This window comes from Cervus canadensis, chromosome 32 (assembly GCF_019320065.1).
Source record: "Cervus canadensis isolate Bull #8, Minnesota chromosome 32, ASM1932006v1, whole genome shotgun sequence".
NCBI classification, from domain to species: domain Eukaryota; kingdom Metazoa; phylum Chordata; class Mammalia; order Artiodactyla; family Cervidae; genus Cervus; species Cervus canadensis.
The window spans coordinates 39,829,935-39,853,075 of NC_057417.1; the positions used below are offsets into that span (position 1 = coordinate 39,829,935).

The 23,141-nt window shown below is 60.1% G+C and overlaps 1 protein-coding gene across 3 annotated transcripts in view; it reads right to left on the minus strand.

Annotated features, from left to right (window-relative positions):
- Positions 1–2,184: 2,184 nt before the first annotated feature.
- Positions 2,185–23,141, minus strand: part of LMF1 (lipase maturation factor 1) — a 51,173-nt gene continuing 30,216 nt past the window's right edge. Inside the window, exons 5-11 of one of the 3 annotated variants that reach the window (XM_043454936.1) lie at positions 16,882–16,947; positions 14,379–14,546; positions 4,383–4,566; positions 3,777–3,930; positions 3,447–3,630; positions 2,732–2,844; positions 2,185–2,408 (exon numbers count right to left, since the gene is read on the minus strand). In XM_043454936.1, coding sequence (XP_043310871.1) covers positions 2,234–2,408; positions 2,732–2,844; positions 3,447–3,630; positions 3,777–3,930; positions 4,383–4,566; positions 14,379–14,546; positions 16,882–16,947 — 1,044 coding nt within the window. In that variant the 3' untranslated portion in view covers positions 2,185–2,233. Of the gene's footprint in view, positions 2,412–2,731; positions 2,845–3,446; positions 3,631–3,776; positions 3,934–4,382; positions 4,567–14,378; positions 14,547–16,881; positions 16,948–23,141 lie in introns of all 3 variants that reach the window. The other 2 variants (XM_043454937.1, XM_043454933.1) reach the window with 2 other exon arrangements.

Below are 23,141 nucleotides of genomic sequence, written 5' to 3' on the forward strand. Positions count from 1 at the left end.
CTGTGCCTGATAGAAATTCAGTTCCCAACCTGCATCTGAGTTTCTTGTCGAGGAGGGCGGACCCTCACCCACCAGGACCCCCAGGACTCAGTCGCCTGTCCCAGAAGGGGTGAGCCAAGCCACCACCTCATGTCCCTGCCCCCCTGACCTCCCCATCAACAGCTGACTGTCCTGACACTGGACAGAGGCAGCCTCGGTTGGAGGAGACACGCGTGTCTGGGCCTTTCTCTTGCATCAGGTCGACAGTGTGTCCAGCACTGGGGGGCCAGCCTGAGCCCCCTGCCAGCCCATGTGTGATCAGGAGCAGCCTGGAGTCGAGCAGAGGCAGGAGAGATGGCTCTGAGCGTTGTGAGCACCGCGAGCTCCCAGTGCAAAGGCCCTGCGGCCCCACGTGGCTGGTGGGCGAGCAGGGGAGGGGCACGGTGACGGGTGGAGACCCCAGGTTCAGGCTCAGTGAGGTGGGCCCTAGGACGTCTTTGCAGGAGGGTGGGGTCTGACTGTCCTCGACAGGAGGGTATGGGTCTCAGGACAGGCTCTGAAGGTCGTGGTGGGATTGCTTCTGACCAGTGGGGATCCCTCGGGGACCTGAGCCTCTGGAGGCATGGGCAGGTCTGATGGGGCCCATGATTTGTTAGTGGGCCATGCACCCACCCTGACTGCATCTGGGACGTCCCCTGGGGCAAGAGGATGCCGCGGGTGCCTGGGCCACCTTCCTGCTGTCACTCCTGTCAGTGGCTCCACTCGTGGCTCTGCCCAGCCTGCAAGTCTGAGCATCACCGTCTGTGTGTGTCCTAAGAGGTCCCAGGAGTCTTGGGACCAGCATGGCTGGACCGAGGCCAAGAGAAGAGCCCACACCAGGGGTGCCGAGTCCTGCGGCCTCCCCAGCCTGATCCCTGGGTGGCGCTGAGCCCAGAGTGTGGTGGGCAGGGCTGGCAGGGCGGGGACCCACCAGGGCTCCTGGCAAGGAGGCCACCTGTGGTTCTGGGGCTAGGGGGCCACCCCAAGCCAAGACAGTGTCTCTTCAGGCCCCCTGCCTGTCCTGGGCCCCACAGGGGCACCCCTGGTGCTCCCACCCACTGGCAAGGTCCCCAGGACAGCCCCCCGGGAAGGGCCCAGGCACGGCGGGCCAGCGGTATCTCCGTGTAGCCGTCATGGGCAGACGTGCTGGCTCCAGGCTCCGTGTCTGAGGCCCCGTCTGTCCCGTGGTAGACACAGGGCGCCTGTTTGCCTGCGAGCAGAACACGGCCTCTCTGTTGGCACCTGGGCCGGCCGCCCCCAGGCGGGCGGGGGGGCTCTGCACAGACTCACGCTTGTGCCCACCTCAGTCTGGCCTCCTGGCCCAGACCAGCTTGTTCTCGCGGGGACCCTCCGCGTTGTGGCAGGCGCTGTGGATGGCTGGGGGGGCAGGTGTCCACTCACTGCTGACGTCAGGCTGTGGAGGTTCTGGGCTGCAGCCCAGGAGGGTCGCCAAGCAACACACCGTTAATCAAGTTCCACCTGAAGCGAGCAGGCCACAGATCGGCTGCCCTGGGGAACCCCGCACCCCAGCACCTGGGCCAGGGCTGACCGCTCTGCTGTGCCCCCCTCCCAGGTCAGGGTCAGGGAGCAGGAGGCTCCAGCATGAGACCGGACACGTGGTCACAGGTTGGGGGAGGACCTCGATCAGGGTTGGTGGGGGTAGCCCACCCAAGGACAGAGGCCCTGTCCACACCCCTGGGTGTTGGTCACTGTAGGGGAGAGTGGGTGCTGGGGTGTGTGGGCTCTGAGGGGAGCCCCAGCTTCTCCCACACAGGCGCCTCCTGCATGCAGTGGGGACCCACTCGGGAGCAGAAAGGAGAGGCAGGGTTTCCTCCCAGCCACACCAGCACATGACGTGCTGGGCTGAGGACCAGCCTGCTGGTGCCAAGGACCCAGAGTGGGTGCTGTGGACACAGCTTGGGGCAGAGGCCATGTGGGCAGGTGGTCCTGGGGCTGACTGGAGCTGCGAGCAGCACTGGGACCGGGTCTGGGGGCCTGGTGACCGGGAGCGCAGCCAGGGCGGGGGCCTCAGGAGCCCCTGGTGAACCGTGACGTGGGGTGCATGGAGACAAGGAAGCACGGACCCCTGCCTGGGCCAGCAGCCCCTGCTTTCCGGCCCTGCTTCCCCACACGCCCTTGTGGATGGAGACCCTCACTCAGAGCAGCTAGCCGCTGTCCTCCTGCTTTATTTCCCGGCAAAAGCCCTGGGCCGCCTCTACTCAGGTTCTGGGTACGGCCACTCCCGGGACGTGAAGTAGCCCCGCAAGTCCTGGAGGTTGAGAGGCGGGAAGTAGGGGCCGAGCCGCCTGCGGATCCACCACTTGCCCTCAGCCGCGTGCCTGCCCCCGGGCCGGCTGAACTTGTACCTGTAGTGCTCTCCTCGGACCCACCTGCAAGGCGAGGGCAGCGGGCAGCCTTGGCCCCTGACAGCCCTGGGTGCAGAGCTGGGCTGTGCCTGGCCAGGAGCAGCCAGAGGCCCAGCCCGTGATGGTGGGCGGGGCGGGGGGGGGTGGTCAGGAGCAGAAGGGCCAAGCCTCAGGGGCCTGCGGACTGAGCCCACGGTCCTCAGTGGGTGTGTGGGGCCTCGGGACTGCTGTGTCCAGGCCTGGTTCTGGGCTGGGCCGGCCGCCAGGGCAGAGCTCTGCATTTAGGGGAGAAGCCCTGAGGGGCAGCCGAGGCTGCAGCGGGGGCCTGTCTGGCAGGGGCATCTCACCTGGGGGGGGCCCGGCCCTCAAAGGGGTTGTGGGCCAGCAGGGACAGGGCCTGCACGTCGTTGGCCAGGAGCTTGCCCGCCAGGTGGATGATCCACTCGTTGTGCTCGTAGGTCTGGGGGTGAGGAGAGGATGGGGTACTTGGGGTGCAGACAGCTCAGTGTCTGCAGCCACCACCCCCACTCTGAGAGCCCCCACGTGTGTGCACCCCGCCCCTCGCTCCTGACAGCCGCCAGCCTTCAGGCAGTCGGCCTGGGAGCCCTGACTCAGTGCGCTCAGCAGTCAGCTCTCCTGAGTGGGGGCTTTCCTGGGGGCCTGTACCCTGTGGTGTTGGTCCTTTCTATTCTTGCCTGCTTGCTCTCCTGGGCGCCTGACCCCCCGCTGTCCTCAGGGACCTGGGTGGAGCGGGGCCGGGCCTGGCTTTGTCATCGGCAGGACCAGCAGTCCCAGGCATGTGACTGAGCCTCCTGGAGGCTGTCGTCCTGGGCAGGGGGCACAGTCCTGCCGGTTTGCTTGGGCCTGAGCGAAGGCTCCATGGATGCTGGCTGTGTTGTTGCTGGCCACGCCTGCCTTGTTTGCTCTGGGGGAAGCACTCTGAGAAGCCAGCAGGGAGGCCCAGCTTTGAGGGGGCCCTGGCAGGTTCACGTGGGCCACGCCCCAGCACGGACCCCCTGGCCTCATCCTGTGTCTGCGGGGCCTCTCCACCGAGGGCCTCACCTGGAAGGCCGCGAACCACATGAGCCAGTCCAGGCGGTGGTGGTACGGTGAGATGAGGCAGGGGCGCCGCCTCAGGTCCCCAGGCTTGCACTTGAACTCGTAGTCCTCCCAGGAGGCATCGGGTGCGCTGGCGTTGGCGCTGGCCGTGCCCTGCAGGATGACCTCTGTGCGCTCCCTGGTGATGCTGGCGGGGACGGGGAGGGGCCATGTCAGGGCTGAGCCTCCCCACTCTGACCCCCGACCCGAGCAGGCCACAGTAAGGCTGGGGGTGCAGGCGGGGGCTGGCCGTATATGTGCGTCTACCCCGGGGTCTCAGTGGCCCTGAGGTACCTGCCGAAGGCCCCGTATGTGTTGACGATCCGGAGGGGGTTGAAGGAGCTGTTCATGACCTGCCGGGGGCTCAGCAAGTTGAGGACCACGGGGATGCTGAGCCAGGCCACCAGAATGCCCAGCACCAGGTTGACTGTGCTCCGTGCCACACAGCCTGCTGGGAGGGGGCACAGTGAGTGGGCTGCGACCCCCAGGCCTGGCCTCTCTGCGGACCCTTGGGCCCACGGAGACCAAGAGAGGCACAGCTGGTCCCTCAGGGAGTCGGGGAAGGGCTCCCACCACATGCAGCCCCCTTCTCCCTGAGCCTGGGATACCTTCCAGGCTGATGTGGGAACATGGCCACTCCTCTCAGCCCCCCCCAGCCCCCAAGCTGTCCCAAGACCTGGGCTGGAGCAGTAGCAACTGAGGTCTCTGTGCTGGGGATCAGGACACACGTCCATACCAAGCAGACGAAAGTGACCCTGCCCAGGCGTGGAGACGCTGCTCTGTCTCCCAGGCCACTGGGGTGGGCACGGGGCCGGGTGCCAGGGCCTCCGAGGTTGACTGGCACCAGACACAGGGACCACCTGGGCTCCCTAGCCACACCCACCTTCCAGTGTCACCCACCACGCGTCCGCGGGGCTCCAGCCCCTTGGGCCTCCTCCTCCTGAATCTTCAGGACTTGGTCCTTGAGGCGGCCAGGCCCCGAGGGAAACAGGCCACCCAGGGTGGCGTCATCAAAGCAGGCGAGGCTGGGCACGATGGTCAGCCAGTTCAGGAAGCTCAGGTTCCCGCTGATGATGAGGACCACCTGCAGGGAGACGGGCTCCAGCTGCTGCACCTCACAAGCCGTGGTGACACACGGGCCGGGGTCACGCCCTCCCCGAAGCCTGTGCTGATCCCAGGTGCCCAGCGCCCCTCCCCACCCAGGCCGCTCACCCGGCCTCCCTCAGACCGGCCCGGGGATGCCCATGTCCCAAACGACCTCAGAGGTGAGCTCTGCCCTGTGCCTCTGGTGAGACCCCTCCTGCTGACCCCGAGTCTGGCCCTGGCCCTGTGCGGAGGCTGCTGGGGTTCTCAGCTGCACAGCCGGGCGAGGACGAGGCTGTGTCTGGCAGCTGTCACCGTGACTGGTGAGCAGCAGGCCCAGGGCGGCTTCCTCAACAGCCAGCCCCAGGGCCCTGCAGCTTGTCGTTCACTGGGGTGGGGTCTGGATGGGGCTCCTGCTGCTCCCCTGGACCAGGATTTGGGAGTGCACTGGTGCACGTGCCTGTGCCAGCCCGGCTTCCACCACGGAGTGACCAGGCACGAGGCCGGTCCTGAGCCCGGGTTTCCCCCGGACAGGCGGCCTGCGAGGTCAGCCTGCACCTGGATGCAGTTTAGCCAGACCCTGTCTTCATGAACCTCCCGGTGCTGTCTGCCAGGTGACTGCCCGAGTGTCTGGTCACTGCCCCTCCTGAGAAGCCTCCATGGGCCCAGCTGGATCCGGTGAGTGCCTCTGTGAGCCTGGATGACCAGGGTCCAGGAAGCCCACATGTACTTAGTCCCCTGGGATTGGCACCAACCAGACAACTTGTCAAGAGCTAAGGTCCCCCAAGTGCAGGACAGAAGGGGCTTCCGCTCCCTGGTCTGTCCACCAGTGTCGCCACCTGCATCCGGGGGTTGCCTCCCAGCCAGAAGCTCCACAGGGTCCCTTCTGGTAACCACATGTCTGTCAGCTGTTCTAGAGACTGAAAGTGGCACCTTCTACTTGATGCAGACCTGGCTGTCAAGGGTGTGGCCGGAAGTGGGGTGGTCTTCACTCGCGAGGAGAGGCTGCAGGGTCATGCCCGCCCATGTGCCTGGCAGGCGCCTCTGAGCACAGGGCCCCAGGGCCCCAGGCCAACTGCACACAGTGCTTCTGCGTCCCTACAGGAGTGACAGACACAGGGGAGGAGGCTCCAACAGGGGGCTGGCTGGAGGCCAGGGAGGGTGAGGGGTGCACCCGGACACCCCAGCACCTCGCTGAGTGCAGGTCCTGGCAGAGCATGTCCTGTCAGCACTCAGACTGCCAGCTGCAGCCTTTTCATCTTCATTACATAGTTTTCAAAGAGGTGACATTTTCCATTTTCAGGAAGTCCAAGTTACACTTTTTAAAAAAACTTTACAATTTTGCTTTTTGTGTTCTAAGAAATCTTTTCTTCATTCAGAGATATAAAGATCTAAAAGTTTTCCAGGTCTGGTTATTATGTTTAGGTCTTGGATCCATTTCAAATTAGTTTTTTGGGAAAAGTGTGAGATAAGGGTCACACTGGCTCTGCTCTGGTCCAGGATCTGCCCCTGGGGGAGGTGGGCCTCAGACCCGTGAGGAAGCAGGAGCTCTGGGACCACGGGGGTCTCAGTTGTGGGAAGTCCATGTGGAGGTGTCTGCAGGGAGACACCGCCTTAAGCACTGCCTCAGAAAAGGGGAAATGACACCAGGAGCTGCAGGTCAGCAAAGTAGAAGGAAATGGGGACCAGCAGCACCAGCAAGTAAACAGACCCTCAGTGATAGCAGACCTTCAATGACTGCAGACCCGCAGTGCCCATGGCGCAGTCGCCATGGTGATGAGAGGAGTAAGGAGGATTTCATCAAGTTCCGCTGTCCAACCAGATGAACACATTTCTGTAGAGCAGTCAGACCCAGACAGGCTGACAGCCCCCTAGTAGCAGAGTGACAGAGTGCCCACCCAGGTCGCTTGCATGCGTATCTGCCGCCAGTGGGCCCCTCTGCTTCATGGGTCCGGGCTGAGTGGGCTGTTGAGGGAGGAGGTGAGACCACAGGCCCAGGCCGGAGCTGTACGGCCAGGCGAGGCTCGGGTGATACTCGCTCCTTGATTTGGCATTAAAGCTGCGTCTCCACCCTGGTGACAGGGAGAGCATGTGGTCACGGGTGCCAGCCTGAGACAGGTGCAGCGGGGAGCTGGGTTTCTGACGAGTCAGTTCTGTGCACCACAGCAGGGTTTCGCGGGGCGTGATGTGAGATGTGTAGCTCTCCCTGGATTACTTTGGGTTTTTTTTGGGCTGTGCTGCACAGAGTGGGGGATCCTAGTCCCCCGACTCGGGATTGAACCCGTGCCCCCTGCAGTGGAATTGTGGAGTCCGAACCACTGGCCCACCAGGAAAATCTCTCCCTGCATTACTCTGGAAAACTAGTTTTCCTGGTTCTGAGCCTAAAAATAGTTTCTATGTTTCACTGTCTAGGATGTTAACAAACCCTGGTGCCCAAAGTGGCCCCACCTGTGTCTGCCCTGAGCTGGTGGTCTCTCCTGCAGCCACGTCTGGCCCCTTGAGGTCCCTGGGCCTCTGGTCTTGAGCTGGCAGGGCTGCTCGGGGCTGACAGGGCTCTGCCCTGGGGTCTGCTGAGACCATGGGCTCCTGAGGGTCTGGGCTGGGGTGCTGGTAGGCCCTCCACCACCATGGGGGCGGCAGGGGTCATGTGGCCCGGGCCCAGCTCCCCCTGGGCAGACCTCGTCTCCAGACCAGCAAGTCCTTAGATGCTCCACTGGTCCCTCCTCTGTGTCAGCGTGGGCTTAGGGGAACTGGCCCTTTACCCCTCCTGACACCCCCACCAATGCATTGTGCTTGGGGGTGGGCTGGTCAGCTGGGTGGGGCTCTGTTCTCTCTGTGGCTTAGCTGTGCCACGGTAAGTAAGGATTGGAGATGGAGGGTGAGGACAGGCCGGTCCCCGGGGGTCTGCCATCCTGGTGCAGCTGTGGGGCCACATGGGTGGCAAGCCCTCTGCTTACTGCCCAGTTCTCGACTGAGACAGCAGCAAGAGCTAGGGAGAAGCCCCTGGTGCACCATAGCCTCCATCGCGAAGACACCTCTGGGTCTGGCCCTGGGGGCTCCGCCCGCGTCCCGCAGCCCTTGAGAAGGTGCAGGGAGCAGCCAGCCCCATCCACCATCACATTGCCCTCGAGCCTGGTGCCTGCTCAGGCCCTGCGGGCAGCTGACAGGTGGCCGTGTGCTCAGAACTGCTAGGCTCTGGGAGAAGCCAGCAGTCCCACCACTCTAGCCACACTCCAACTGCCCCCGTCATGATGCAGGGGCTTCCTGGAGCCACCTGCCCATGTTCACCCCAGGTGGCCCAAGGGCAGACCTCCCAGGTGTGGCTGGTGCAGTCCGCACCCTCACTGAGCCATAGCCTTGCCTTCTGGCCCCTTGGGCTCCCGTGACCCCCGAGGCATCCAGAGAAACCCAGGCAGGATGCTTCTAACATGAAGGACCCCTAGGAGTGAGCAGCATCTGTTCCTCTGCACCCTCACATGTACACGTGCCATGCTGAAACCCAGACTGGCGAGCAGCAGAAGGAATGACGCTCAGTGAGAATCGTGATCTAGGAGACTGACTGGAGGACTGTCTGTGATGTGGTGCAGACGCAGGAGGCCCTTTGAGGGAAATGATGCAGCAGACCCAACAGCTCCCAGGCCAACTCCCGGACAAGAGTGAACGGCGCTCTCGGGCCTGAGGAGTCCTGGGATGAGGGTACCTGATCGCTTACTGGAGCAAGACCTCAGCCCACATGTGTTCTGGCCATTTCCCATTTCCAAAGATGAGTCAAAAGTAAAACAGTGTAAGCCTTTAGCCTGAAAAGTGTTAAAAAATTAGAAGAAAAGGAAGGAAAAGTGAGGAAGGCAGCCCAGGGAGGCAGGACACCTGCCAACTGAGCTCGGAGCCCCACAGTGGTCTCCACTCAGCTCCACGAATGAGGGAGCAGCAGGAACGTGAAGAAGGGTGATTAGGACGCAGGGTCCCACTTGAGAGCTGAGCTGAGCATGAGGCGGCCTGGTGGTGTCAGGACCCGCCACCCCTACCGCGGACGAGGATCGAGAGCGAGGCCCACAGACACCGGCATTGCCCCTGCTCCCCGCACACTTCCTCTGCCCTGCTCAGCCGAGTTTCCCAAGACCCCACGGCCGCCGCCTCCACCCCAAGAAGCAGGGCTGCACCTCGGGGCAGGTCTGCTTTATGCTCAGAGGCCACACGAACGACTGCATTTGGAAAAACAAAGCGTCTGAGATGCCAGGAGCTGGAGGGACTGGCTTGCCACATGGGCACAGGGCAGATGGCTCAGGAACCGAGAGCTGCAGTCCCGCCTGGGTTTCCTTGGCCACGGAGCTCGGAGGATGGGGCCTCCTCCGTGAGCCCGGGGAAAGTGCTTGACCCACCCAGGCTTTGTCCTTGCTGACCTCACTCGGGTCTGGAAGACCCCCGAGTCCTGGGAACTCATGTGGAGGGACACTGTGTGTCCAAGAGGCTCAGAAAGTGATTTGTAAGGGAATCAGCAGCTGTCAGGAGAGAATCCGCAGCACTGACCGAAAGGTAACAGACTGGAAGTGTTGAGTAGCCTGAAGGCACAGGCAGAGAAAAAACTTGCCAGGGGCAGTCAGAAGCCAGAAACGGGCTGAAGCCGGTGGCTAAGAATGTGAAAACAGCTACTGTCAAAAATGAAGGGGCTTAAGACAGTCCTAAGTAAGAGAAATATGAAAATGCCAAAGAACTGGACGGTAACTTGAGAGTTTAAAAAGTATCATATAAAACAATTCACTGGATAGGCTTTTGACAAAACTGACACTGTAAAAGAAGGAGTCAGTGAATTTGAGCCAGGACCACAGGAGCTCTGTGAAGTGAGGCACTGGGAGAAGTGGACCTGAGCAGGGTCTAGGGGACGGAGCCAACCAGCCTGGCGGGCGAGTGACTTGAACCCCGGGAGGGGAGGGGGCGCAGAGGAACACGAAGGTACTTCTCAGTGATAAGAACTACACACAGATCACTGAAGCCTAGGAAATCTCAAAACAGGATAAACTTGAAGAAAGCCACACCCAAGGCACATTGAATCAACATGCTGAAAAACTGAAACAAATCACAGAGGCTGCCAGAGGGGAGAAGTCATGGCCAGAGGGCTGGCGGCTCAGGGCCCCCAGACTCCCCAGCAGAGACCCCAGAGGGCTGAAGGGAAGTCACCTGCCAGCAGCCTGTGTAAGAAATGTTAGAAAACTACGGAACACAAAGGGAAAGCGAGCGAGCAGGACACGCATGCCGGCAGGCAGGGGCTGGACACGGCAGCCTGTAGGCTGCTTAAATGAGTCAGTCACGCAGCATGGTCGCGGCTGCTGGAGTGATGGCTGCAAAGCTTTAACAGTGAGTGAGAACTTGCGGTTGTGATGGGAAGACCCCACTTACCCAGCAGGGTTCCCTGGGGTCCTTTCTTCCCCTCGTTTCTGTTCCAAACCAGTTACTTTCCATCCGGAACGAGAGCCATCGCAGGGGCTCTGGGTGCCTCTGGGCCCGTGAGGGCCACAACTCAGCATGGCGTGAGGCTTCAGTTGGTGTGGCTCCTGCAGCAATGACGCTGCACGCGCCTCCCCTGGCCTTGGTCTGGGACCCCATCGTCTCACTGGCTGTAACCCAAGCCTGGAGAGACAGACGCCAGGCCACCCCTGGGGGACCACAGTCTCTCCCACCCGCTCATGGCAAACATGGCTGGTCTGACTGGGGCACCCGAGGGAGGGGTCGGGCGGCTCAGCACATGTGGGGCTGGGACCCCGGGAGTCAGCTCAGGCCCTGTGTTTTCTGAGGGGGGGGCTTCTCCATCTTTGAAAAGGAGGATTGGAAATAGCCCCCCCACCCCTCCCTGCCCTGACCTGCCATGCCACGCCAGTGTGAGCCCTGGAGAGAGGCCGTTGCCGTGCAGCCCTGGCGCTCCTAGCCAGAGCCGCGGGGCCACAGGCCTGGGTCCATGCGCGCGAGGACACAGCACAGCCCAGGGCAGCCTTTCGAGGTCTGGGGCTTTGAGTTCTGTGTCCTGAGGAGGCTTTGCTGGTTGGCCTCAGCCTTCTGCCCAATGACCTTGATGTCCCGGCTGCAGACTCAGCTGCAGGAGTGGTGTGGGGCCAGCGCCAGGGCGGTCCTTTCTCCTGACAGCTGCAGGAGGGCCAGGGCCACAAGCTGCCTCCATGACGGCCGGCGTCTGGCTAGCCTGCCCTGGGCGCGGTCCTCCGGCCACTGGCTCAGGCTCTCCAGCTTTGGAGCCCAGGAGATGAGGACACTCCCTCCTTGGCATGGCCACCTGAGTGGCCCTGACCGTTTGGGTGTGACAGGAGGGGCTCTGGTTGGGGGGCGAGGCAAGGCCCCGGTTGCTGGCCCACAGGCCACAACCAGGAACGCTCTGGCCCGGCAGGCTCCTGAGGCCCCGCAGTTCCAGCTGCATGAGGACTCGGCAGCCTAAGTCCGTGTGTGGCCCTAACAACCTCCGAGCAATGCCTAGCTTTCCCACCCCAGTCCTGCCTTGGTGGGTCCCCTGGGCCCAGAGACACCCCTCCCTGTCACTCCCCTGTGTGCCCAGCTGGGGGGCCTGACCCAGAGAATGAGGTTCACCAGAGCGTTTGGGGACAGAGGCCTGTTTCTAACGTGGCAGCAGGAGCGCCAAGGACTCAGGAGGCCGTCGTGGCACCCCTGTCCAGCACACGCTGGCCGTGACCCTATGCCGGCGGCCAGTGGGAAGATGAGCTGTGAGGTGCGACCCTGGGCCCAGGAGATGCCCCTCAAGGAAGGGGAGGGGTGCTCGCACGTGACATGCTGTGGCCAGAATCCCCAGGCAGTTACAATGTTACTCCAGCTGCGGGGAGCTCACTTAGGCTGGTGGGGGCAGCTCTCTGTCCCCAAAGCTGTAGTGATGTCCCCACAGCGATGTCCCCTGGGCTGTGGCTGATGTCATGGAGGTTAGAAAAAGCCGGACGTGGTGGGAGGTCAGGACAGGAGTCTGGGATGTGAGGTGTGTCTTTGCGTGGACCAGGAGCCATGGGGCTGGTGAGGGCCTGGTCCACGTTGGGATAGGAGGTCCATCCAGGCCCACAGCAAAAGCTGACCACTGGCCCTGCAGGGTCTCTCCTTGGCAGAGCATGGGGGTCCGAGGTGGGGGTGGTGCGCCTCCCCAAGTAGACAACAGGCCGTCCCTGGAGAACTCACAGAACCTTCCGGAACAGCTGTGCAAACTGAGCGTGGGAGGAGGTGCGAGTGCTCACATCCTCAGCCCTCTCCTGGGGAACAAACGGAAACAAACAGAGCCAGGGACCCTTGGAGTCGCGGGCGTGGAGACGAGAGCAACGTGCAAACCCACAGTACCCAGTGCCACGCCTGCGGAGGGCAGTGTGCCCGGGAGGCGGCCTTGCAGAGCCGGGGGCCATTGGTCCTCTCTGCTCTGGGCAGCTGAGGCCTAGCCCCAGGAGGGCAGCAGAGCAGGCCTCAGAGAAGAGCTGCAGCCTGGGCCTGTCCTGGGCACTGTGTGGGTGGGTGAAGATGACACTGGGACGTGCCTGGACCAAGGCTTCCAGGGCCTTGGGGGACAGAAGGTGAGTGCATGGCTGGCCTTTGAGAGTGACGTCCAGGACCACAAGTTGGCATGACCTTTCAGAGTCCAGCTCCGGCTCTTCTCTGCCCAGTGTCCCTGTGCCACCACCGTCTACCACTGTCCACCCAGGCAGCAGACCCAGAGCTGGGTGGAGACCCAGCCATGTGGCCTGGGAGCCACCTACCCCTGAACCCCCCAAGTCTGCATGGCCCCCACAGTGGAGGTGCCAGTGCCCTGGCCCGGGACACACTCAGCCAGGCCAGTCCAGTTAGATGGTCTTCATCCAAAAATGCCATGAGACATCACGTGCACTGGGAATAAACAAAGGCATTTTGAGGCTGCTGGGTCAAATGTCAACATAAATACCTTCCCAAATCCTATTTTCAAGTAGCTGAACCTTTCCACCTGCAGCAGTAACCCAAACTTCCTTATTTTTTTGTGACATGGCCATTTGCTTTTCCTTACCACTTGCCAGAGCTGGGCTCAGATTTCTGGAGAGAAACTAGTCAGTGAAGCCTGAGGGATGCCAGGAATGCCCCTGCCACATTTACAGCCCTGAGAGGGTTCCAGTGGTCCCAGGTTGGTGAAAGCAGCTGAAGCAGCAACTCATTAATGCCCCCGCAGTCTCAAAAGTGATTCACGGTCACCCTGGTGACCATGCAGGCTGAGCAGACCCGGGTTCCTGCAGAGGCTATGTGCCGGGCGGGTCGTCTGAGTTGCCTCAGGAGCGGGACCCATGTTCTCCATTGGCAGAGGAAGGGGGAACCAGCAGTTGGGCATCCTGTGCCAGTGGAGGACCGTCCAGCGTGAGGCTGTGTCCATGCTGCCGGACCTCAAGAGTGTTTGAGCCTCTGCCTGAGCTGAAGTGTGTGCAGGGCAGGGATGTGGAGGAGTGCCCCTGGGCTCCTGGGGGTGTCCCTCCTCAGAGGCTGTTGGGAGTAAGGGTCACCGGCCAGCCAGGGTTTTGCCCTACAGCCAAGTCCGGAATAAGCTGTGGTGCATCCAGACAGTGAAGTATCAGTCAGCAGTGAGATGAGCTCTCCACCCACAGACAGACACAAGCAACCTCAGCTGCACATCACTAAGTAGAGACGCAAGTCTGTAAGGGTATTTATTCTCTGTACTCTTGGCTCAGTTTTTCTGTAAGTCTAAAATTGTTCTTAAAAAGTCGGTTGATTAAAAGCAAAGTAGAGCTTAAAATACTGGCAGCAAAAGCAGGTGGGTAGGGGAGGCCATGATGGCACATCGAAGCCACAGGACCATCATGGCGGCAAGGACAGGGATTTAGCATGTGCTCGCCTGAAAGAAACAGTATACTTGCTAATTAGGAGAGAGAAAAGAATGGAATGAGAAAAACCTCAGAGGAGAGCTAAACAAGGGCAAAGAGAAAACAAAGCTGTGGAAATAAGTGCAGGAGCTTTTCATTGAAAGAGCACCAGGCTGGCTGGGATAGAATCTGAGCATCATGAGTGACAACTCCCAAGGAAAGGACACAAATCCAGACTGCGAAATAGGAGACTACCACAGCTTGTTCCTTGACCAGGACGTCTGAAAGCAGATAAAATGGACAGATTCCAAGGAAAGTGTTTGCCATTAAAAAACCTACAGAAAACAGAGACCCTTCACATTCGGCAGCCACCAAAGTTTGTCAGTGGCCACACAGACCCTGCTCCGCCCACCAGCCCCTGCCTGGGCCGGGTGGGGATGTCGGAGCAACGGTTCCGTCCTGTCTTCGAGGGTGAGCGCGAGACCCGGAGCAGAGCCAGACACGGCCAGCGTGGACAGAAAACCACCGACGAACCTCACTGACAGTGCGAAAAACCCAGACAAAACGGTAGCAAGTGTACCCAGGAATGTGTTGGCATATACACAGCATGACTTGAGTTTGATTCATCCTAGGAAGGTAACTGACTGTGGTTGCATTTTTGCTAAACCTCACCCACTTATGACTAAAAATACCCAAAACAAAAAGCATAAAACTTCTAGTAAACAAGAAACAAGAGAACTTGGTAGACGCAGCCACAGTAAGCAACCAACCAAGCCACAGGCTCCCTCCTGCTGTGGGTCCCCTCCCCCCAGCGGTCCCATGGAGCCTGTGTCTGGGGCAGCTTGGCACATGGGCCCCCACGCCCAGGAGCAGGAAGATGGGGGCCCGGTCCAGGGGGCGACGGGGCCCTGCGGGTCCACCCCCCACAGGCGTGGCAGACGGGACATGGGAGCTGAGGCTCTCTCTCCGTGGCGCGGCTGCTCACCTGGAACAGAACCTGCAGGGCCCCGTGGACGATGCACATCCGCCGTCCGAGGAAGACGAAGAAGGGCACCAGAAGCTCCAGGAAGTGGTTGCTGAGCGTCTCGAAGCGGTGGAACCACCACGGGGAGCGGTGCAGGAAGTAGGCCACGGGGTTGGGCACTGGTTGTGTCTGTGGGCAGGTGGCGGCCCTGAGCTGCGCCCAGGGGACCCGCCCTCTGCACCCTGCCCCGTGCTCCCACTGGCGGCCCAGGAGGCCGAGGGGGCTCTGGGGCCGCCCTGGCCGGAGAGGCACCCCTCCAGCAGCTTGCACGGCTGAGTTGGCGCTCCTAGATTTCCTGTACTTCTGATGCCGACCCCTCAGGGACCCCCGAGGGCCCTGGTGACCAGGCACTCAGAGATGGGGGGGCACCTGTGGTCACAGCGCTGAGATGCTCGGGCGCTGGCGAGCCCCCCGCGAAGGGACAGGGTGTGGGGAGGAGGCGGGACCTCGGGAGCTCACACGTGGAGTTCCTCTTGGAGGACATGTAGGCTGGGGGCACGGGGTCCCGGCCCCATGTGTGTGTTCCTGGGAATGGCCTCCACATGTGTGCGGGGTGGGCGGGCGCGGCAGGTCCCCAAGGCCCGAGTGTTGACTCAGCCGTGGCGCCAGCGCCCAGGGCCCAGCTGACGGGCCCTGTCCTCCCCGCACACGCGGCCATCCGCAGAGGGGCCAGCTGTGCCGATCATGTGGGGCTGGGGTGGCCGCTGTGGACATCCAGCTGTCCGTGAAGGGCATGGTGCCAGGCGGGACACCAGGTTCCCGTGGCCCCAGACCCGGTGGACCCACAGCCCCACTGACTCGGAGTGTGCCTCTCCGTGTCTGTGCAGAGCGGGTCCAACAAGGGCGCTGGGGTCTGCTGTGCACTCCTCCTCTGGGGCCCTGTGTCCTTTGCACCCGCATGGCCCACACATGCACACATACAGACAGTACGGCTGCCACCCGCCATCAGAGGGAAGTGAATGAGTGAAGCTCGATCAGTCGTGTCCGATTGTTTGCAACCACATGGTCTATACAGTCCATGGAATTCTCCAGGCCAGAATACTGGAGTGGGTAGCCTTTCCCTTCTCCAGGGGATCTTCCCAACCCAGGGATTGAACCCAGGCCTCCCACACTGCAGAGGGAAGGGCTGGGCCAAAGATAAACTGTGCTCGCGGTGGTGACTCCTCCTGGACGCGGCTTAGAGCCCAGCGAAAGGAAGCGCTCCCCTACAGCTGCCTGTGCTCCCCGGCCCCGCGTGTGGCTGCGGCCTGACCCTCTCCCTGCCCATCATGGGTGTGACTCCCACGGGTTAGCTGTGAACGCTGAGGCGCCTGGTGTGCGGTGGGCACAGGGAGATGCCGGTCAGAGTGCGCGGGCCAGGGTGCCCTGGAGGGGTGTGGTGTCCCGCTGGACACAGGGAGGTGGGGGCTCCAAGTGCGACGCCCCAGGGGAGGGCCACCAACCCCCCGGGGAGAGTGTCTTCCTGCTAACTTCTCAATTGGACACGATTTCCAACTTACAGAGAAGTAGTTTAGTTGCTCAGTCATGTCTGACTCTGCAACCCCATGGACTGTGGCCTGCCAGGCTCTTCTGTCCATGGGATTTCCCAGGCAAGAATACTGGAGTGGGTTGCCATTTCCTCCTCCAGGGGATCTTTCCGACCCAGGGATTAAACCTGCGTCTCCTGCATTGGCAGGCGGATTCTTTACCTCTGAGCCACCAGGGAAACCCACAGAGAAGTTACAAGAACAGTAAAGGAACCCGGATGCCCAGCTTCCCAGATGTCCCCCTTCTTCTAGCCCCCTCCTCCTTGGGTAGTTTTCTGTGCCTCCTAACACTGAGCTGTGATGACCCTGTGTGGGTCTCCTAGGAGCACAGTGGCCATGACGCTCTTCTGCTTGTTGCCGATGACGTCCTGGTCATGAGAGCAGCCGGGGCCTGGGACCCCCATCTCCTGCCTCTCTAGGCCCCCATTTGGGCGCCAGGACCTCAACTCTGGGACCCCCATCTCCTGCCTCTCTAGCCCTCCATCTGGGCGCCAGGACCCTGACTCTGGGACCCCCATCTCCTGCCTCTCTAGCCCTCCATCTGGGCGCCAGGACCCTGACTCTGGGACCCCCATCTCCTGCCTCTCTAGCCCCCCATCTGGGCGCCGGGACCCCAACTCTGGGACCCCCCACCCCCTCGGAGGGAGCAGGCCGAAGCCGCCCCAGGGAAGGAAGACATCCCGCCTGACAGGTGGTGCCCAGACTGGGCGGGAATGACAGGGCTGGTTTGAGGAGCTCAGGCAAACGGGGCTGAACCGATGCCACTGAGGAGAAGGTTGTTCTGAGGCCAGATGCCCTCAGGTGAATCACGGAAAGACCGCAGCGTGGGCCTGAGCACGGTCAGCAGCAGCAGGGAGTCGGAGGGCCTGTCCTGAGGGGACGTCCTGGTGGGCTCAGCGTGCACTCATGCCCCTACCCACCCTGGCCGCCCTGCTCACCTCATAGTGAAAGTCCATGCAGGTGAGGTCCCGCCAGCACCGGTCCCCTCGGATCTTGATCAGGCCCTGCAAGGATGGAGAGGACTGTGAGCCACCCCTGGACAGACATGCAGGGGTGACGCAGAAGGGAAACTGGGAACAGTGTTCCCGGAGGGAACATTCAGTGTCTCAGGAGTAACAGCAAATGCAGGAAAAAGAAACACCCTCCTTTTTACAACGTCAGTTCTTCCTGTATTTCTTTAAAACCCACTTTTTAGACCCTGAGCATCATCACAGTAATGCAACCGTGAGGTTTTAGAAAAGGCCAATTCATAAAGCACTAGAACACAGCCTGACTTAGAAATGCATGGAAGATGGGGGAGGGACGATGTCCCACTGGGCCTCAGAGAGAGCATCCACCTGCCGCTGACACGACGGGAAACAGAGCACATGGGAGACCCCGGCACTCAGGGCACAGCATGCGGGAGACCTCGGGCTTAGGGACTCCTGTGCTGCCCAGTCCACCGGGCAACCCGCTGCAGAGAGGCGCTCCTGTGGGCAAGCTTCCTGGCAGCCCCGCTGGTCTCCCTGCCAGGCAGTGGCCAGCATGCTGCTCTGCAGTGGCCAGGAAGGCAGTCGGCTCCCGTGCCTGCCACACATCTGTTCACCTGCCCTTGGGAATCACAGCTCCACCTGACCCCCACGTGGTCAGAAGCCATCTGTCCCCTGGCAGGAGTGAGGCTGTTGCTTGATGTGGAGGTTCAGCCCTGATGTCTGTCTCAAGGGACAGCTGCCCTGGAAGGTGAGAACCATGTCACAGAGACAGCAGACTACACGGGAAGGCCTCTGGGACAGTTGAGGGCTCTGAGCCAAGAGTGGACAGTGTGAGTCGCCCAACTTGTGGCGGCCGCGTGGCCAGCATGGCGGGGTGCCTGCCCAGGAGACGAGACGTGCCCCACTCTGGCCTGGCCAGGAGCATGGCGCCCGCAGGATGGGCCGAGGGCACAGCCAGCTCCTGGCCTGGGCCCCTGTAGGAGGCAGGGATGCCATGGCATCCGGAACAGACACAAGAAACAGTGGAGCCCTGCGGCAGCCACACCAGTGGCTTCCATGGTGAGGCCAAGTGGCCGTGTCCTGGCTGAGCTCGCAGGCCGGGTGTGAGTCCGCCATGCAGCCCAGCAGTGAGTTCATACGTGTGTCCTGTGGAGGCCGCAATGCCCAACTGTCCTGGGCACCATCCTCACTGATGGCTGTCCCGCACCCCCCCCACCCCGGGGGCCTGGGTGCCCCACAGTCAGGTGAAGCCATGCCTGAGGACCTGCTTGCTGTGTCTGCAGACTCTCAAGACAGGTCACTCTGGGGGGTGGAGTCGAGGCTCTGGAAATGGGGTTTTCTGAGATCATGGACGCACTGAGGAGACAGCTCCCAGCATGGACGCCCCAGACTCGGCTGCATCTGCATAGAAGCAGTGCTGCAGACCCCAGCATCCTGTTGGCCAGACGCCCCACTAGCTCCTGAGGACAACGTGCCCGTTCACACGATGCTCCCCGTGAGCGCGGCTCCGCTCTCTACATCCCCCGGAACCCAAGAGTGGCACTCTTTGGAGATTCACGCCAGGCAGAGAAGAAAAAAAACAAAATAATTAAAATGTCACTCAAATTCTAAGCTGATATGAGACACTTAAAAATCTGAAATGTTCTTCTGGGAGCAGAGGATAATTATATTCCTCCCATCTATTGATTTCTCTCTACAATGCAGATGTCAGATTTTCCACGGATTTTTTTTTCTTCCAGAGTAAGTGTCAAAGGAACAAAGCCTTCTTTGAGCCTTTTTCAGTCCAAAATTAATTCCAAAAAAATGGCACAGACAGGCCAGTAAGACACCAAGTGACCTGCAGCTGTCCACACAGCCCCTGCTCTCCTTGGGGAAAGGGCAAGTGCCAGGACCCTGGAACATTCTGGGGCGGCTGAGGGGGCCCAGGCCTCACCTCATGGGCAGCGGGTGGGGGCGGTGCCCAGGGGACGCAGAAAGGCTTCTCTCGGAAGCTCACAGGTCCCAGAACTCGCTTCTGAAAATCTCCCCCTTGGAAATGGGAGAAAGAAGGCCTTTGGCCACGGAAACAGCATCACTTTCTTGATGCTACATCAGTCCCCCCACACCTAACTGGGTGGGGAGGGGGCTCCCAGGCCTGTGGCGGGGGGAGGGGTGACGGCCTCGGGTCTTGAGCCAGCACCAGCTCCGTCAGCACCCCAGTGTTGCACGTGCCCTGCATCCCGTTCTCCCCTCAGAGGCTCTGCTCCAGGAACCCTGCATTCATCTGTAAGCACAGGCAGCAGCCCTCTGCCTGCTCCTCCCACAAGTGGACACAGCCCACCTGCAGGTGTGGGAAGGGGGCTGGTTCTCCCTGGAGCAGGCCTGCTGGTCGGGGATGTGACCACAGCTGTGGGCATGCGGGCTGGGGTGCCTCAGTTCTGATCAAATCTGGCAGCACCCTGCATCTTCTCTGGCCGTGGAGATGACCCATGGGACCCCACATGCTCTGCGAGAGGTGGGGGAGCCCTGTGTCCAGACTCTTGATGATGCAGCATCTGAGGGTCACGGCTCAGCGCTCAGACCTCACCCTAGTGCACACGGGCTTGCTCGGGGTCTCAGGACTGAACAGTCCACATCTGAAGGGGTCCCAGCCAACCCAGGGCCACCACGGGCCCCTTCTCTCCAGGATGGGGCAGTGTCTGCTTTCAGATTCCCAGGTGGGGTCAAACAGAAATCTGCCCTCTGAGCTCACCAAGGCAGCACTCAGGTGGGGGGCACCGTGTCGGCCGTGGGGGACCTTCTGGGCTGAATGTGAAGGGAGGGAGGGAAACCGTCGGTAATGCTGGTGGGGGGCTCATCATGCCTCCTCCCCAAACCCCGAAAGCCTGTGAAAACTGCCTGGATGACCTGTGCCAGGGACAGACCTGCCAGAGCTGTGGAGCAGGTCGGGGGGATGGTCCAGGGCCCCCCACCACTTCAGGTCCAGGCACCACTGTCCTGCTGTGGCTGTTCAGAGACGAGGGATGGTGGTGGGGAGCTGCTGTGAGGGGGAGCAGCTGGACAGAGCCCTTGGATAGTGCTCCTCAGAGTCCCAGGATGCCTCCCAGGAGCTGGGGTGACAGACTGCAGGCTCTGCAAGGAAGTGGCCGAGATGCCTACTTGATTTGTTCTTGGTGGGAGGGGCGTGTTGCATCCCTGTGTTTCTTTTATTACGTTAATAAGATTTTACTGCAGGGATTGACTCCTGGAGAGGAGGTTCTTCCTACTGAGCATCTGCTCTTCTTTGCTGAAAAGGCACTCAAAGCTCATTTTCTCCTTCTACACAGACACCCAGTGATTTCGGCACTGTTTGCAAGATTGACTTTCCTTTCCCCTTGACCTGACTTGGTACCTTGGCTCAATGTCAGTTGACAGCAGAGGTGGGTCTCTCTCCAGACTCTCCTCTCCTCCACGGATCTGTTTTTCTAGTTTAGATCAACATCATACTTCAGCTTTAAATTAACCTTAAGAATCAGGAAAAAAAAAAAAAAAGAATCAGGAAGTGTGAGTCCTCCAACTTTGTTCTTTTTCAAGATTCTCTTTATGTGAATTTTAGAATCAACATGTCTTTTCCTCAAAAAAGCCCACTGGGCTTTTTTGATAGAAATTACCCTGAATTTATATATACATCCAGGTGAAAAAGACATCTTGAAAATACTGAGTCTTCTGCCCTGTGAGTGGGGGACACCTGTTTGCTTACCTAGGTCTTTTACGTTCATATCATCAATGTTTTGCAGTTTTAATGCATGTCTTCTATATCCTTAATCATTATTATGAGGCATTGGAGTTTTCAAGCAATGGCCCAAAGTATTTTCAGAATTTTATTTTCAAATGTCTTCTTTATAGCATATGATGGACCATTCATTTTTCACATCGGCTGTATCCTGCAACCTTAATAAATTAATGTATTCACTTTGGTAGCTGCTTTTTAAGATTCCCTGGGTTTTGTATAATCATGTTTGTGAATGTTTCACTTCCTTTTTTGGAATCTTCATGCTTTTATTTCTTTTTCCTGTTTTATTGGACTTCAACGCAGTGCTGGAGAGCAGCACCAGAAAGAGACAGCAGGCCTGTTTAATCACGGCGCGGGAGCCCCGCCTGAGATGACCTCGTGTGGGCCCCTCTGTGTGCCCTGTGCTGAGACGCAGACAGCTCTCCAGCTCCATTCTGCTGCTGTAGTGAACTGCATTTCTGAGGTAAGACACGCCTCTCTCATGGCCGAGCTCGATTGGCTGATGTTTTGCTCGGAGTCCCCATGTCTCTGCCCGTGAGGGATGCTGGTCTGTTCTTCTGCATTGGCCTCCTCGGGTTCTGCTGGTCACGTGAAAGGACCTGGGGCGTGGCCCTGCCTCAGCTGTTCTCCAGGGTGTGTGTAGGACTGCCTTACTCCTCTTCAGATGTTTGATGTCACTGCTGAAGCCATCTGCGCCTACACATTCTTTCTGGAATGGTTTTTTACATTTTGTTACAAATCCAATTTATTTACCAGATAGGAAGGAAGCCCTTTCAATTTCCTGTTTCCTTCTGTCTCAGTTTTGGTGAGCTACATTTGACAAAGAATTTGTCCATTTCATCTGTGTTGTCAAATTTACTGGCCCAAAACTTTCAGAATAGTCCAGGTGACTTTATGGCTGAGTCTCAGACAAAACCGCCTTTATCTGAAGAAAGTGTCTTCTTGTGGGCCTTCAATCACAGCTGGCCCTGCTGCATCCTGGCCTCAGAACGGTGGGTCCTGGGGGCATCTCTTTCTCCAGTTTAGATGCAGCTTTTGTGTGTTAACCAGACAGGTGTGGTTTGCACGCAAAGAGCGTGGGGATCCCAGGGTGTGTGTGCAGGTGTGAGGCTGGAGTTGCGGGCGGCACAGGTGGGCAGTAACCAGGCCCAGGCCGCCCTCCACAGCCTGCAGGCACGCGGGTTGCCCGGTACAGACAGAAAAGCACATCCTCGTGCTGCCCCGGGGCGGCCCGGAGGCTTGTCCGCCTGCCCAAATTATCCGCAGCCTCCTTTCATGCTGCGACCCCTCCATTTACTTCACGGAAAAACCACCTGCATCAGGGACTTCCCTGCTGTCCAGTGGTTACGACGCAGTGCTTTCACTGCTGGGCCCCGGTTCAGTCCTTGGTCAGGGAGCTAAGATCCTGAAAGCTGTGTGGCATGGTCAAAAAACCCCAAACACAGCAACGGCAACAAAACACAACCCGCTCCGGCCATAGCAAAGATGCAACTCTCGGTGAGAACTGCTGACTTTAGCGGTGATGCTGCTGTGAGAATTTAGGGTCCTAAGATCTTAACTCTTAAAATGTGAAGCAATAATAAAAACAATGTGGTACCTGAGGAAAGGTAGTAAAAGATGTTGGAAAACCTTAGAGAGAACTCGCAGGAAAAGAAAAGCCACGCTAAGAACCTAGTTAGTGCGGTGCAGGCCGACAGGCCCCCCCCCCTCTCCCCGGCCCACACTGCCCTCCCCCAACATCCACAAGCAGGGTGCCCCCACTGACGTCCAGCAGCAGACAGGTTCCTATGGCCCTTGCTCTGGCGACACTGCGTCTTCTGGCTGCCGTCCTCGTGGGCCCTGGACATCCCTGCGAGGCAGCCCCTGCCCCAAAGCAGGCTCCTACAGGAAGAGGGCCCGCGGCCCCCACCTGTGGTGACGCCCCTGCCCCCCGGCTGCTATGGGGACAGTTTGGGGCCGTCATGTCACCTCCACGTCCGCGGAAATGAAAAACAAGATAACTCGCGACGCACAGGCCAGGCCTGCAGTCTGCGGGGGAGACAGGCGGGAAGCGGCAGCACCAGCGGGCTGCTGGTCAGTCTTTCCCAGGCTTGAAGGGCATGGCGTCACCTGCTGCTCTGCCCAGGAAGGCCCGGCCCTGGGGTGTGCGGGGCGCTGCTCTCTGTGGGGCTGATGGGCGCCCAGCGCTGGGAAGGCTGTGTGCACACCCGCCTGTGCTCACGCCTGCCCAGACCTCTCCCTCTCCTGAGCGACCTGTCGTCAGTGGGGGCTGCGTCCTTCCCGGGCTCCACGCGGAGGCTCTGCCCGCTGTGGTGAGTGAGCCCCCAGCCTGTGGCTTGCCGTTTTTCAATGGTGTCTTTTGAAGAACTCAAGATTTTACTTGTCCAGTTTACCCATGATTTTTCTTTAACGGTTAGTGGTTTCTGTGCTGTGAGCAGTCTTGGCCTCTCCCAGGATTGAGGGTGTTCTACATTAT